The sequence below is a fragment of the Fusarium keratoplasticum genome, chromosome 4 (assembly GCF_025433545.1).
Source record: "Fusarium keratoplasticum isolate Fu6.1 chromosome 4, whole genome shotgun sequence".
Classification (NCBI taxonomy): domain Eukaryota; kingdom Fungi; phylum Ascomycota; class Sordariomycetes; order Hypocreales; family Nectriaceae; genus Fusarium; species Fusarium keratoplasticum.
Genome location: NC_070532.1, coordinates 3,275,990 through 3,290,689, shown reverse-complemented (window position 1 = coordinate 3,290,689; position 14,700 = coordinate 3,275,990). Strand labels below are relative to the sequence as shown.

At 53.9% G+C, this 14,700-nt stretch overlaps 4 protein-coding genes across 4 annotated transcripts; 3 read left to right on the top strand and 1 right to left on the bottom strand.

The window, feature by feature from the left end:
• Positions 1–748: 748 nt before the first annotated feature.
• Positions 749–2,889, top strand: NCS57_00607500 (WHIM1 domain-containing protein; the record flags this gene model as incomplete). Its single annotated transcript, XM_053055974.1, has 5 exons — positions 749–991; positions 1,115–1,284; positions 1,340–1,469; positions 1,524–1,895; positions 1,963–2,889. The coding sequence occupies 5 exons, from the start codon at positions 749–751 to the stop codon at positions 2,887–2,889; spliced, it is 1,842 nt and encodes a 613-aa protein (XP_052914929.1).
• A 568-nt stretch (positions 2,890–3,457) lies between these two features.
• On the bottom strand, positions 3,458–4,063 carry NCS57_00607400 (uncharacterized protein; the record flags this gene model as incomplete). The annotated part of the gene is made up of 2 exons (XM_053055973.1): positions 3,659–4,063; positions 3,458–3,607 (listed from the first exon to the last, which is right to left on the bottom strand). The coding sequence occupies exons 1-2, from the start codon at positions 3,974–3,976 to the stop codon at positions 3,458–3,460; spliced, it is 468 nt and encodes a 155-aa protein (XP_052914928.1). The 5' UTR covers positions 3,977–4,063.
• A 3,470-nt stretch (positions 4,064–7,533) lies between these two features.
• On the top strand, positions 7,534–9,131 carry NCS57_00607300 (Eukaryotic peptide chain release factor subunit 1; the record flags this gene model as incomplete). The annotated part of the gene is made up of 5 exons (XM_053055972.1): positions 7,534–7,569; positions 7,696–7,780; positions 7,837–7,886; positions 7,942–9,073; positions 9,127–9,131. The coding sequence occupies 5 exons, from the start codon at positions 7,534–7,536 to the stop codon at positions 9,129–9,131; spliced, it is 1,308 nt and encodes a 435-aa protein (XP_052914927.1).
• Positions 9,132–10,184: 1,053 nt separating this feature from the next.
• On the top strand, positions 10,185–14,291 carry NCS57_00607200 (uncharacterized protein; the record flags this gene model as incomplete). Its single annotated transcript, XM_053055971.1, has 1 exon — positions 10,185–14,291. The coding sequence occupies one exon, from the start codon at positions 10,185–10,187 to the stop codon at positions 14,289–14,291; it is 4,107 nt and encodes a 1,368-aa protein (XP_052914926.1).
• Between the last annotated feature and the right edge of the window lie 409 nt (positions 14,292–14,700).

Sequence of the window (14,700 nt, the reverse complement as noted above, 5' to 3'; positions counted from 1 at the left end):
AGGTTCTGTGTGAGACGTGGTCGTCCGCTCTGGGTTGGCTCCCCTCGATTTCAGGCTGAGCCCACGGGAATGGACTCCAGGAGCGTTTTTGGACTTGTGCGAGCAGGGAATGGGCGTCGGGGGTGACATAAGTCGGCGGGTTGGTTGGGTGCTGGGGATCGTCCAGGATGCCTGCTCAAGGTCAACGACACAGAACTTGAGTCGCGACCGTCAGGAGAAGGATCAACAAAACAGACTTGCTAGACTCGAATGCACCTAGCGGGCCTTCAATCCCGCCTCAGGTTAAGAGTCATAACATGGGATGGATAGGTTGGGGTGTGATGGCTACGTTCATGGATGATGGCAATCTCCAACTTCGAAGATTTGACGAGGGAATGTGTATGTGTGGATGAGGGCATGCCAGCTCCATATGTGTCGGGCTCACAGACCTCATGTTGCTGTCATGTCGAGTGCCAGGCGAGGAGACATACCTGCCCAGGCCAGGACCTCAGGGAGTCAGAGACAGACAACAAGGCTCTGGCTGTTTATTGTGTTGCTCAAATAGTTAACTTGGTTTGGTCGACCTATCAGATTTGATAAGGCTTGCGGCTCGTTCGCAACCTGAGGCTAGTGTGTGCTTGTTCCGCGTGAGAGCCCAAGTTACGTCGTTCCTCCTGGGCTGCTTCTTCCCCCCCACATCTCCATCCCCATCTCCCATCTCAACCTCGATTCATCCTCACAACAACAACATCGAGCAGCCGCCCGCAAAATGTCGGCCGACGACGATTCCTCGGACCTCTCGTCCTTGTCTTCGCTGTCGCCTGCGCCATCCGACATCGAGCTGGATGCTCCTGCTGATTTGGAGGCGCCCAAGCCCAAGCCCAAGAAGGGCATCCAGAAATACTTCTCCACGGTTGCGGAGCAGCCACCCAAAGAGCCCACGCCGCCGCCGCGCAAACGATCACCCTCGCCGCCTCACGAATATGTCCTGGCAGACAATCCCGACATTGCTGTATGTGCCCGCATCTCGATTTTTATTCATTTTTCAAAAGGCAATGGTTTGGCGCGTGTTGCCACCTTTGCGACGCGACCTGGTCGCGTACTTGACGTCAAGGGCTCTCGCTAACAGCTGCAGTTCATTGTAATGTTCAGAAGTCGCTTCCACGACGCATTTCCCAAATCCCTTGCCCACTTTGGCCCCCAGGAGCTCGAGCGCGATGTTGTCGAAGCCATTCCCGGCGACCGAGTCGAACACTTTCTTTGCGCGTTGCTGGGGTTACTCTTGAATCGCAAGCAGGATGTCAAGTACGGCCGCCCCTTTCGCCACGACAAAATAGCATGCTGACAAGCGATTTTCTAGGCCAGGTCACTATGGCCGCGCCCTGGAGGATGCCATTAGCACCCACAAGAACCAATGGGCGCCCGCTTGGGAGGACAAGAACCCCTTGTCTGGCGGCGCAACCTTTACGTCGATGAACCCCACGCAGAGGGTGTGTTACCTCAATTTCTACTTGATCGCGCGACCACTGCTGACCATATTCCAGCTCACATTGCTACGCACTCTGATCCTTTGGAGTCTGTCGTCGTCCGAGACTGTCAAGGGGCTCATCAATCAATCCTACAAGCAGAACCGCCACGAAGATGATGCGAACCAACCGAGATCGGTCCAGCCATGGGGATCCGATGGCGACAAGCGTCGCTATTTCCTAATTGAGGGACAAGACGACACGGCCTTTCGCATCTACCGAGAAAGCAACCCTGCTGGAAAGAAGCGCACGTGGTGGAGCGTGGCGGGCACAATTGATGAGCTCAAGGCCCTCGCCGAGAAGCTCGAGACCAAGGACGGCGGCCCGAAAGCCAAGAAGTTGGCCCAAAAGATGATCTCTGCGGTGCCTCGATTCGAAGCTGGTGAAGAGGTTAGTATATACCCGTCCAAATGCCAAGCAGGCATGCTTCGCGCTTCCCCCTACTGACACTTGACAGAAACGCAAGCGTCGCGAATACCGCCAGATGCGAAAGGAACAGTTCAAGCGACCTGAGCCCGGCTTCTCACTCTACGAGGGTCGCACTCGAGGCAAGAAGATGAAGTACACATATTCAGACGATGAGGATATCTTCAGCGACTCGACTACTCGGCGTTCTGCCCGCAACACAGGCACTCATACTCCAGTCGAAACTGGACCGGTGACTACCTCGAGTGGCCGACAGATCAGGGCGCCAACCCGACTGAATCCTGCGACAGGGAGCAGTGCTCCTGGTAGTGTACAAGGAGACACATCGGAAGTCGACAAGGAGAGCTCGGTGGGCCCAACAGGACGACCTCGACGGTCAGCAGCAGTCAACCATGGGACCAGTGGCTGGGCAGGAACCAGCAACGGCTCTCGGCGCAACACCGCGGATGACTCTGAGAATGAGAGTGAAGCTGAGTTTGGAGACGACGAGGAAGACGTCGACGAGCACGTGCCTGAGGAGTCGGAGGACGAAGACGAGTTTGATGAAGACGAGGCTATGGTTGACGATGATCTGGATGATTCAGCCCGCAGCCTGGTCGTGAAGCTCTCAGTCACGCCACCAAAGCTGCGAAGCGTCCTGGCGCCAAACCCGCAAGTTAGCAACAAGCTCCCGACACCTAGCTCCGAGAGAGGGGGCGATAAGGCTGAGGCTTCTGAGGCGCCTCTAGTCGAGATGGAAGATGCCCCGGCTACTGAGCCCGAAATTGAGAAGGCTGCCGGCAAGGAAGTCGAGCCAGCAGGTCGAGTATCCCCAGCCCCAGACACCAAGTTCGCAGAGCGCCAGGCCGCGACTCCTGCATCGATCCATGCGACGCCTCTGGCTTTTAGAGGAAGCCCAGAGAAGCCACATGTTCAGCCAGTCCCCCGGCCTCTGGATATTGGCACAAGCCGCGAGTAGGGAGTGGCGGTGTAATCAAATGTTTTTGTCGGAGTTCCGGAACAGGGGGCTTATATGGCATAGAGTTAACATGGCCAAGGGTCGGTATCACGGCGGAATAGATTTTTGGCATGCGGAAAAAAGGGTATTGATGGCACGGCACATTGCATGAGGTGCCGATGATGGGCCATCCAGACGAGAGATGGTGAAGCAATACCCAGCAGAGATACTCATGTTGAGCCCTGGTTATGTATTTTGTCATAAGTTAGGGGATTAGGCGTGAACGCGGGCAAGGGCGAACGCTTTGTATGTTCTTGATACCAAAAAGGAAATAAACACATAATTCATTCATCTTTTGGGTTGCCTGTACGGATTCCTAGGTGAGGACCAAGTAATAGTAAGTTTGTGGAATCACGGTTGTGATGGAACACCCCATCAGCTGTCATTCATCAATATTATGCATTATTTTTATTGTCCCTTCTTTGGCCTTCGAGGTCTTAAATTGACTCTGCTCGGCATCTGTATGCATCTCGCCCACGTCTGGGATATGAGCTACTGTGTCAGGTTCTCATAACGATATTGATTTGCATCAGTGAATCTTCCAGTTATTCACTCCCCACCACCACCGCCGCACCCGGGCACCTAATGTGTTGCCGTGTAGTCGAGCATTCCTGTTCCAATATTGCCAGCCGCAGAGGAACAAGTTGTACAACAAACCCTGTGTCAAGGGAACCAGAATCTGTCGCCACAATCAGTAAACAGACCTCCCACATAGCTGGGCACACCGTACCTGATCCCTCGTCGTGATGAGCGCCACCTTCCACCATGTATCCGCCTTGGAGATGCTCCGGAGATAGCTCTGCTCGAAGCGCAGATCCGGCAGCGGAGGGAGGTTGTAGCGCCGCGGCTGTGGGCGGAGAACGCTGTATGGGATATCCTCCTCGTCCTCGTCGATGCCGTCGTCGCTGCCGTGCTTGAGGCTCTGCAGTATCACGGGCTCTCTCGTCGAGGCGGCTGTGGGCGGGTTGACGTCGAGGGCCGCGTCCGGGTGGCGCTTGATGTGCGCGGACTGGATGGTGGACGCGAGCTCTGTAGGCGCTGAGTCCATGGTGGGCAGTACGGCAGACAGGCTGCGATGTATCGAGTCGTGACCCTTGTTGAAGAGTTGGATTGATATGCGCCTGGGCGGTTTGGTCACGCTGAAGCTGAGCAACTGACGTCGGAGAGCCGAGTTGCGGCTGATACCGACCGGGGCGGCAAACTAGCGCGTGGGGAACGGAAGCGCAGCTGATTGGCTAGTCCACTGATTGGCTCTCACTAACCAACCACCAAGTGTTCAACACCTGGATGCCAGTGTCAGTGATGAAGTCTTATCACCAAATTCAACACTTTCCCTTTTAAATCCGCTGCCGAAGAGTGTCCTCCCTGGTCGAGTGGTTAACACCCAAGACATTGTATCGTTGCACAATTTCGCAGCAATGAACGCAGGTCACAGTGTTCCCTGGTCGAGTCTCTGCTCCCTTGTATCGCTCCCCCTCCCCTAGCACCATATTCTCCGCAGCAAACCCTAAACGGCCTCACTCTTCTCTTTTTCTTCTTCTTTTTTTCAATTGAATCTTAAAGGCTTGATCGGTTGTGAATCTCAAGTATAGGCTCCCATGGTGAAGGGGGAGGAATCGAACAGGACAGTAGCATGACAAACACCATCTCGAGTCCAAGGCAAAAGTGGTGACTGCTAGGGGGGCTCGAACTCAGCAGCTCGGGCCAACTATCCCCGAGCTGCTCAGTTTGAGCCCCCCTCAACCCTCTCTTTTCATATCCGGGAGGGATACATGTCTCTCTTCAGGGGCTTGGCGAAGCAGGCTCTGGCATCATCATTGCTGATAGGTTGATGACCTACACACTGCCGCCTTGTAGGGTTGGGATAAACTCACCAAGGTGTAGCCATGATGGCGAATTCAGGCCTTTGGACATAAATCTCGCCACATCCCATGAAAACGGCCAGGCATAGGCTAACTCGCAACCGTATTCTCTTTTCCCAACCGTCACACTCCGCCTAGACTCCTGTTTATATTCAAAAGCATCATTCTATTACCTAGTTCCTTAGTATTCATCATGGGGATCTGCACCCAGTCGCTTTGTCCAGATACAGCAGAGGACGTTGTTGATCCTGATATGCATGGAATAGAGCTAAGGCTTTGCTTATTGAGATTGTCTGATCTCTAATAATTCTATCCACAAATTATCATAGCCTTTGTCGCTACAGCCACCCTCGCACTTCTTGTTGCCATTGCTGCTGTCGTCAGAGGCGGTATTCCTGACTGTTCTTATACATGGCTCGATGAGAAACTCTTATCGAAGCTTCCCACATGGGTTACAAAGCTCCCAAAGGAGACACCAGACGACCTCGGCTACCAAGCGTTTCTCCTCAGTCTTAGCGACCAAACCCTCCTGACGGGCATATGTTATGCCGTTACAATGTATATACGCATCTGCCAACCGTTAGTGTTTTCCTTCCAAGTTGGCGACCGCCTCATCTGTATCTCCTCGACCGTTCACCTTGCCACATCGGCCGTGCTCAAGCCGTACTTTCTCGAGCACAAGCACCAAGCAATCGTTCGCTGTGGCTCATGGTATTGTTTCTTGTCCTGTACTTCATAAACCTCTTCCAGGAAGTCCGTACATGGCGCTATCATATTGATTCATCATTTACCTGCACATACGAAGAACAACCCTCGTCTACCGCAGTGGCCAGCAGTGTAACTGTCGTTTTATGCGCCTCGCTTACCTACCTGAACGCCATTCTACAGTTGAAGCCGCTCAAAACCAAGTTCACACCTACATTCTGGACAACGGGTGTCTTGAAATTTATCTATTCCCGTAGAGATACGAGGGTGGATGTCAACACTTACCTGCTTCAGAAACGGACGAAGGCAGCTTTTGTGGAGCAGAGCAAAGTCCACACTTTGAGACAGAAGCCAAACTTATTCAAAGTCGTCCATATCATCGTTCCGATCTTGCTGTGGGAAATCATTGGGTCGATCTCTTTTCAGTTGCTGTTGCCTGCTATCTGGTTTGGCCACTATACTTACCACTTGTGCCGTCTTCTCCTCACAAAAGGGGCCGACACAAAAAAGATCTTGTCCTTTGGCTTCGGCCAAATCATGCCAGTTCTTCTGCTACTTGTTTTCGCAGTGACTGCTTTAGAGGTCGGCAGTGAGTCAAGTCTCAGCGACACAACCGTCCATCTCTCTCACGTACTGTCCGCTAATCTCGACTGCCCTATTGGTATCAAGCAGCACCACAAGGCCACTACCAAGGGGGCTTCCTTGACAAGCGAAACCACGCCGAACCCCGATGCTACCACTGAGGCTTCGACTACACGAGGGGGGACACTCGTACAACCCGGTCACTCTTCTAGAAGAGCTTCGTTTGCAACCGGCAATGATGAACAAGATATAAGCCAGGCTCTGTATTTTCGTCCAGAGCCGAATTGCTCAATGACAGACATAGCAAGTACAACTAGGCTAATCAGAACCGATTCGTTGACTGGATCTTTGGGGGCGCCAAGTAGAACCAATACGTTGGGGGTGGAGGAGGGGAGTCATGTTAGTTGGCCCTGCAACATATCCATTATCTTGGACATCATGGGCTTGCGAGCTAACACCAAACATAGCAGTCGGCAGTATACACCTCCGAACGTCGAGTACACGTTATCGAGGCTGGTATAAAACACGCCTCGTTAGCAACGAGGTGTGCACTGGGTATCGCCGGACTGCTATTTGTTGCCGTCGTGGCTTTGAGCTACGCGTTCTTTCCATGGACTGACTTGGCACTCGTGGCGTTGGTATTTACCCTCTTTGGTGAGTTGGCAGTGGACGTTATGAGGGTCCATCAAAGGAGCGTTGAACACCAACGGAGCAGAGACAGGGCAGATGCGTACCCCATGGATAACATGTCAGCTCAGGATGAGTCGAACCGGGAAGCCTCCCAAGGAACGGGTGTTGATCAAGGGCAACCACCGGTTTTGCGCCACTCTTTTTAAGTATACCCAGACGTTGGTGAATAATGGGAGCTCTCGTTTTTTGGACATGGTGTATGTAGATTTGAACATAGAGTATCCATACCAGCCTGATGAGGTAGTTGCCTCTAACTAAGCTCTGACCCCGGATTTTGGCACTCACATGAACAGTCGGTGAGTCAACAATCCTTTGTCATGGATGGAAGTCAAGGTAACAGGGCAACCAACGGCAGACAATATGGACTGGGGAGTGGACGCGATGGCCCGGGGCTGGAGTCAGCGTTTTCCGTCATTGTGGCGGTGCGGAGGTTCCGACGCCCCGCTCGGGCAGCAAGTCATTCACACAGGGCAATTGCCTGCTGTTGCGTAGCAGGTTGAGACGGGAGAGTCAGACATACCTAGGCAGAAAAGGCCAGTGGCCACATTTATTTAGCAGACACCCAGTAAAGTGGGTTCAGTGCGTGCGGGTGCCTAGGTCATCGCCCGTTGCACGAGAAAAAATCTGGCACTAACATCCAACTTTTTGGCTTTGGCATCCTCGGGCTCCAGAGATCACGCCTACAAACAGGAACGAGTCCCCAGACTCGCGAGAAGAAGCCAAAAAGAACCTTCGCTAAGAAAGAGTCCTCGATCCATCTACCAAGATGAGTGACGCTCAGGCGAACGAGGCCGAGAAGAACGTAAGTCTTTCTCTAGCATCGCCCCTCCTTGATGTCAACCTTTGCCCCGCGTTCCCAGAAATCAACAATTTACCCCCCCTTCAACCCCAAGTTTTCCACCGCGACTGACGAGTAATCCCGCGATAGATTGAGATCTGGAAGGTCAAGAAGCTCATCAAGCGCCTCGAGGCCGCCAGAGGAAATGGAACCTCCATGATTTCCCTCATCATCCGTGAGTCGTTCCATTGCTCCGCTTCCGAAACCGCGCACTAACATGCCCACTTCCAGCTCCCAAGGATCAGGTTTCTCGGGCAGCCAAGATGTTGGCTGAAGAATACGTACGACTCTGCCACTATCCCCAACTCCTCCATGGCCTCACTGACGACTCCCCAGGGTACCGCCTCCAACATCAAGTCCCGTGTCAACCGACAGTCCGTCCTGTCCGCCATTACCTCGACCCAGCAGCGTCTCAAGCTGTATAACAAGGTCCCCCCGAACGGCCTAGTCGTCTACTGTGGTGAAATCTTGACGTCCGAAGGCAAGGAGCGAAAGGTCAACATCGATTTCGAGCCCTTCAAGCCCATCAACACCTCTCTCTACCTGTGCGACAACAAGTTCCATACCGAGGCCCTGGCCGAGCTGCTCGAGTCTGACCAGAAGTTCGGCTTCATCATCATGGACGGTAACGGTGCCCTCTTTGGTACCCTCAGCGGAAACACCCGTGAGGTCGTCCACAAGTTCTCTGTCGATCTTCCCAAGAAGCACGGCCGTGGTGGTCAGTCCGCCCTGCGTTTCGCCCGTCTGCGAGAGGAGAAGCGTCACAACTACGTCCGCAAGGTCGCCGAGTTGGCTGTCCAGAACTTCATTACTGCTGACAAGGTCAACGTCGCTGGTATCATCCTCGCTGGTTCCGCCGATTTCAAGAACGACCTCAACGCCTCCGACATGTTCGACAACCGTCTGCAGTCCAAGGTCATCAAGGTTGTCGATGTTTCCTACGGTGGTGAGAACGGCTTCAACCAGGCCATTGAGCTGTCGTCCGAGACCCTCGGCAACGTCAAGTTCATCCAGGAGAAGAAGCTCATCGGAAAGTACTTTGAGGAGATTAGCCAGGACACCGGCAAGGTCTGCTACGGTATTGATGACACCCTGAAGGCTCTTGAGCTCGGTGCTGTCGAGACTCTCATCGTCTTTGAGAACCTCGAGATCACCCGCTGGGTTCTCAAGGACAGCAACGGCAGCGAGATCATCCTCCACACCACCAAGCAGCAGGAGCAGGCCAGCCGCGACAAGTTCCTCGACAAGGAGACTGGCCAGGAGATGGACATTGTCTCTCAGGATTCGTTCCTCGAATGGATTGCTGAGCACTACAAGGACTTTGGTACGACGCTCGAATTCGTTTCTGACCGATCCACCGAGGGCAACCAGTTCGTCAAGGGCTTCGGTGGCATTGGCGGCCTTCTCCGCTACAAGGTCAACTTTGAGCAGCTGGCTGACCTGAGCGACGACGACGAGTACTACGACGGTGAGTGATGGCTGATAATTGGAGATGCATTCCTTGAGCTGACATTGGCGCAGATTGACCAGCGGATCCCCTCGTCACCAGCGAGGGATCGACTCAAGTTCAACCGTCCACGCACGACAACAGTGCCATGCGCCTCGAGGCGCAGAGGTCGACCGATGCCGCGCCGATGTCAATCGCTCAGAAGCGCTTGATGGGGAGGGACAGTCTCGCGCCTCCCCATTACCCCCGTCAGGTGTCGCGACCCAGTCCGCTTCGCACAATGATGACGGCTTGAGTTATGATCGGCGGGAATAGAGGTAGATAAACCATCAACTCTGCAATCCCAGAAGTCAGGTCTAACTGCTGGTAGGCCCACGCGTTAAAATTGAAGGATCGGGGTGTGACGGCGACTAGAGGATCCGCGAGGGCCGTCACGGGCGTTGCTCTGTATGGCTTGAAAGATCTGTTGTCATGGAGTAGAATCGGCGTGAGCTGGCTGCAGGCTTGTTCGTCATTTCTTGACGGGTCTCAGCCACGAGCAGTCACGACGCGTCGAATCAACAAAATACTAGTCGTTTGCATGGCCATTGTTGAGCAGTTCCCAAAAGTGATGTAGTTTGCGCGTTCACGCGCTGCTTGGGTTTGTCCGTGTTCGAGGGCTTCCCTCGTTCGTTCCCATGGCTGCGTAATCCTGCCCTCGCATTTGATGGGCGTTTGCGCAGCGAGATTACTTGACCTAGGGGAAGCTCCGCAGTTCCCAGGGTAGGTATTAAAAGCTCCGCGTATTCCGTTCGTTCAGTTGTCCGACGGCGAAAAACGTAGTACGTACGCCGGTAATCATGGGAGTTTGGTGTTCTCCGCGGCGCTAGTTGTGGCTTGAGACCGACCACCTTCCTTCCAACTCCGTCCGTAACTTTGATGTGGGGGCCTTCTACGAATGCGAGAGGAAGGTACGAACGAGCAAGGGTGCTACGTCAACATGGGAAACAACAAGGGCTCGACCTATCCTATCGACCACCATCTTACCAGCATCATTCCATCTCCCACCGCCATATTATTTCGCGCCATAAAGACCACGGCTCAGTGTCAACTGAAGCTGTAGTCGGGCGCTGAACATCATTCATCATTCATCATGCCTGAACCACCGGGCACACCGGGCGCTGCGACCATGCAAGCTGGCCGCGCCATCCCCGTTGGCCTCAACGAAGCCGCTCTCGACTCCCCGACCTTTCGAGTAACCGCCACCAACTTTGGTGAGCAGGTCGATGCCATCGAACGATGGCTCAACGGCTACGTCCAGTCCACCTCGAAGCTCCTGCACGACTTCCTCGCCCTCGAAGAGACCGTGAACACCTACATCGTCAAGATGATGCCCTCGGCCGCCGACGGCGTTGTTGACAACGACTATACCTTTCTGGCCCTCAAGAGGGTCGGCGACGGCTGGCGCGAGTACTGGATACAAATGTTGAGCACCATGAAGAAGATGGATGGTTCGATTGTCGATCCCATCCGGCAGTTCATCGTTGGTGACCTGAGGAACTTCAAGGAGTGCAGGAGAGCTATGGAACAGGCGCAGCGAACCTTTGACACGACCTTGGCCCGCTACGTCAGTCAGTCAAAGACAAAAGAACCTTCAGCCCTCCGCGAAGACGCCTTTGCCGTGTTCGAGACCCGAAAGCTATACCTGAAGGCGTCCATGGACTACTGCCAGCTTGCTCCCCAGCTACGCTTCAGCATGGACAAGCTACTTGTCAGGATCTGCAGTGAAAGATGGAAGGAGCTGAAGCGCACTAGAGAGGCGGTTGGCAACGCTGCTCGGTGGAACCAAGAGATGGAACGAATTCAGGGTTGGTCCAACGAGATGGGAGCTTCAGAGATGGTTTTCAGACGTGAACTGCAAGCGGCCAGACGAGATCTTGCAGAGGGCGCGCTCGCAGGATTTAAGCCGTCCCGCGAGCTTGAAGACTACAGCACCTCGACTGTCCCCTTCCTCGGCACCCGTGGCCCCGTCAACCTGCGTCTCAAGGAGGGTGTCCCTGTCATCTCGGAGAAGCAAGGCTGGCTATTCCTCCGCGCCCTCTCTGGCAAACCCGCAAGACATACATGGATCAGGAGGTGGTACTACTGCCGCGACGGCATCTTTGGCTGGCTCATACCGGGTCCATTGGGAGTTCTCCAGGGTGATGAGATTGGAGTTTTGCTTTGTAACGCAAAGCCAGCGGTGGCTGAGGACCGACGTTTCTGCTTCGAGGTCAAGACAAAGAGCCAAACGATACTCCTTCAAGCTGAGACACAAGGCGAACTCACGGAGTGGCTGGAGGTCTTCGAGGTAACCAAAAAGAACGCCTTCGAGACAAGCATGAACAGAAGCAACGCTACCCTCCCTGGTGCTGTTGATCCCGCCTTTTCCATCTCACCGCCAAGCATCCCAGAATTCTCAGCCAAGACACTTGATGCACAGATTGGTATCTACGACGAGTCTGGGAGTGGGTTCGAGCGAACAAGTACGCTGCCAATTCCTGGGACAGATGGTAACCTGAGCACGAGACAGAGCTTTGACGTTAATGGCAGCTTGTCTCGTCGATCTATCACTGCCCTGGGAAGAGACTTGGCACGAGAGGAGGGTGAAAGTGGCCGTGAACATGCAGCCAGAATCATCCAAAAGCTTGATCTTCACCGCAAGGCCACATTTGGTAGTCAAGCAGGTTCTGAGCCTGCCCAGGGAAGCGGCGCAGGATCTCCTGGACTTTCAAACATGTCCACCAGCCACATTCTACCCGGATACTCAAATACTCTAGCAAGCTCTTCCACCTTCAGACAAACGCCTAGCATGCTGCCATCGGTCGACACCCAATCTGGCACTCTGGCTCCAGCCACTCTAGCAAAGCCTCCCTCGATGACAGGCTTGAGTCGCATTGCCGTATTGGCTGCGGGAGAGCGTCGCCCTGTGGGGAGCAATAGGAAGCTCCCAGCTTCTGTCATTGCCAATTACTGGGGAACTAGTCTTTGGGGTGCCATGAACACGCCGACCCAACCCGTTCTACCTAGGCTTGATGAAGACGACCCTATTGGAGTTGTGGTTCCCGGAAGTTCACAGGCTAGTCTTGGCAAGGGTATCTCGCGGAAACAAGGCGGTGAGCTGTTCCCGCGGAACTATCCCCCTGAGCTGAGGGCCCAGCATGCGCAGTTCCGTTTGCTGTTCCCGGATGCGCCTTTGGAAGAGAAACTTGTGCTCGTCTTCCGAGCAGCCTGGACTGGCTCCCCTGAGCGCGGACCTGGCAAACCAGACATGGCGGGAGATGGCCGTATCTATGTCACGCCTGACAACATGTACTTTTACGGACAGCAAATAGGCCTTGTCACAGCCTACAGCATCAGCCTCGATATCATTGCCGAGGTGACAGCTGCTCCAGGAAATGACTGCGATTTCATCTTCTTGCACCTGGGCGATGATTCCAATGATACTGGGTACACTAGGATCACCATCAAGGTTTTCTTGGAAGAGTTGGGTCTCCTCCACACCCGCCTGAACCTGTTGATCGACGACCTTCAGGCTGAGGAACCCATGGACGTCGAGGAAATCATTACTGCGTTGATCAATCTTGAGAAGGAGGAGTTTGATCGACCAAGCCCCAGCGTTGAGAGCTGGGAAGAAGTTTCAGCCAACACACCGATGGACGATGGAACCTGGTTAGGAAGACCGGTGGCTAGGCGGAACGACTTCAGCTCCCATTCGCGCGCCTTGAAATCAAGAGCCAGACAGATACACAAACTTCACCTACCAGTTCGACCAGTTATTTACGAACCGGAAGGTATGAAGGAGATGGCAGCCGAGCGCAACTTTGAGATCAGCGCAAAGTCATGCTTCCATGTGCTGTTTGGCGACAAGAGCTTTGTGTTCCCGAAGCTTTACTTTGAGCGACGCGCTCAGCAGATTGCTCAGGGCCCATGGGTACTAGTTGATCAGGGAAGGATGAGACGGGACTTCCAGTTCAAGGTCGACTACAAGGATGTCCTGGGCCGATCAAAGGAGGCCGAGGTCAACGACTATCAGATCATTGATGTATTCAGTGATCATGTCACATACGTAGTGACACACGTCAAGACAGCGTGGCATCTGCCTCACTCAAGCTGGTTCAAAGTCATCACCAAGATCGTCATCACGCATGTGGCCAAGTCCAAGTGCAAGCTTGCCATCTACACCAAGATTGATTGGTCCAAGCTTCCGGCTCTGTCAAAGAATCTGGTGGAGCGTCAAGCGCTTCGCGATGCCGCAAGCGATGCTGAAGAGCTTGCCGAAGTTGCCACAGACCAGGTCCGCAAACTCGGACCTCGAAGTCGGACAAACAGAGCAATCCAAGTGTATGGGCAGATCGGCCAACAGACAGAGGTGGTGGTCTTCAGACCTGGTGCGACAGACTCGGCTAAGAAGCAGGTCATCAAACCCCGAACGTTGACCGCCATGCTATTTGAGACAGTTCGATCTCTGGGCGAGAGCGCAGTATCATCGGTCATCATGGGTGCTATTGCGGTTCTACGCAAGGCCTTTAATATTATCACGGCTCAGTGGATCATCCTCGCCTTGCTTGGATTCAGCACACTTACCAATGTGCTTCTGACATCGAGCGAGGTGACAACGTGGTGGGGTGAGCGGAGGGCAGCCGGATTCATGCAACGTATTGGAATCCGACCAAACCTGATGATGAGCAAGGCCATTTACATTGCCGATTTGGATGAGGCGTCAGGGGCTGGCCAGACATTGTCATTCCCGGAGAACAGCACATGTTTTACTACGTTCAAAGACCTACTGGATACCGCCGATATGGACACGCCATGGGAGGAAGCCGGAGCCAGTTTGTCAACAGCCACAAGCCAAGCCACAGCACGCCGACTACGACGAACGCGACAGCGGCTAGGTTCGTACCGACATGATTTGTTGGTGGCGATGCGAGTTGTCAACAGCATTGAGCGGGAGATGCTCCAGTCGGAGTGGGAGAACTGGCTGGTGGATGAAAAGTCGCTGTGCGATGAGCTGGACATTATGCTCCAGATGGATGATCGCAGTAAGAAGCAGAAGAAGGGATCAGAATCCGGAAAGAATAAGGAATCACAAAAGGTGATGGAGCAGACAACGGCGAAGCGAAGACAAGCACTTGAGCAATGGCGCGACAGCTACTGCGGAAGCTGTAGGAAAGATTACCAGGTTGTGATGCGGGAGCGGAGGTTGTCAACATTGTAGCATGGATCGGAGTCGTTTCAGGAGTAATTGGGAGGAGCAAAGCTTTAGCATATTGAAGGCATGTTGGATCAGAGGTGTACCAGAGAAGCGAGCAGTGAAGGGAGAATAAAGAACTCCAGCCCGTCCTTGGCCGGCGGATTTTATTTGTGCAAGCAAGCAATTGTATTAATCCAAACTTATGAAACAGGCGATGTCCGAATGCGAACAGGGCTTGTCCGAGTGTTGTCTATTTATACGTTGCAAGTCCGTATTTGTCAGAGGAGGTTTCCAGAATACCGGTCCCGGCGGATACGGAGAAGTTTTCGTATTAGTAGGTCCGCGTATTCCGGAGTGGGGCGCCCTGACCGACCCGGAGAGCGAGACCCATGCCCCACTCGCGTCTCGGGCGCTAATTAGGGCGCTAGCAAAG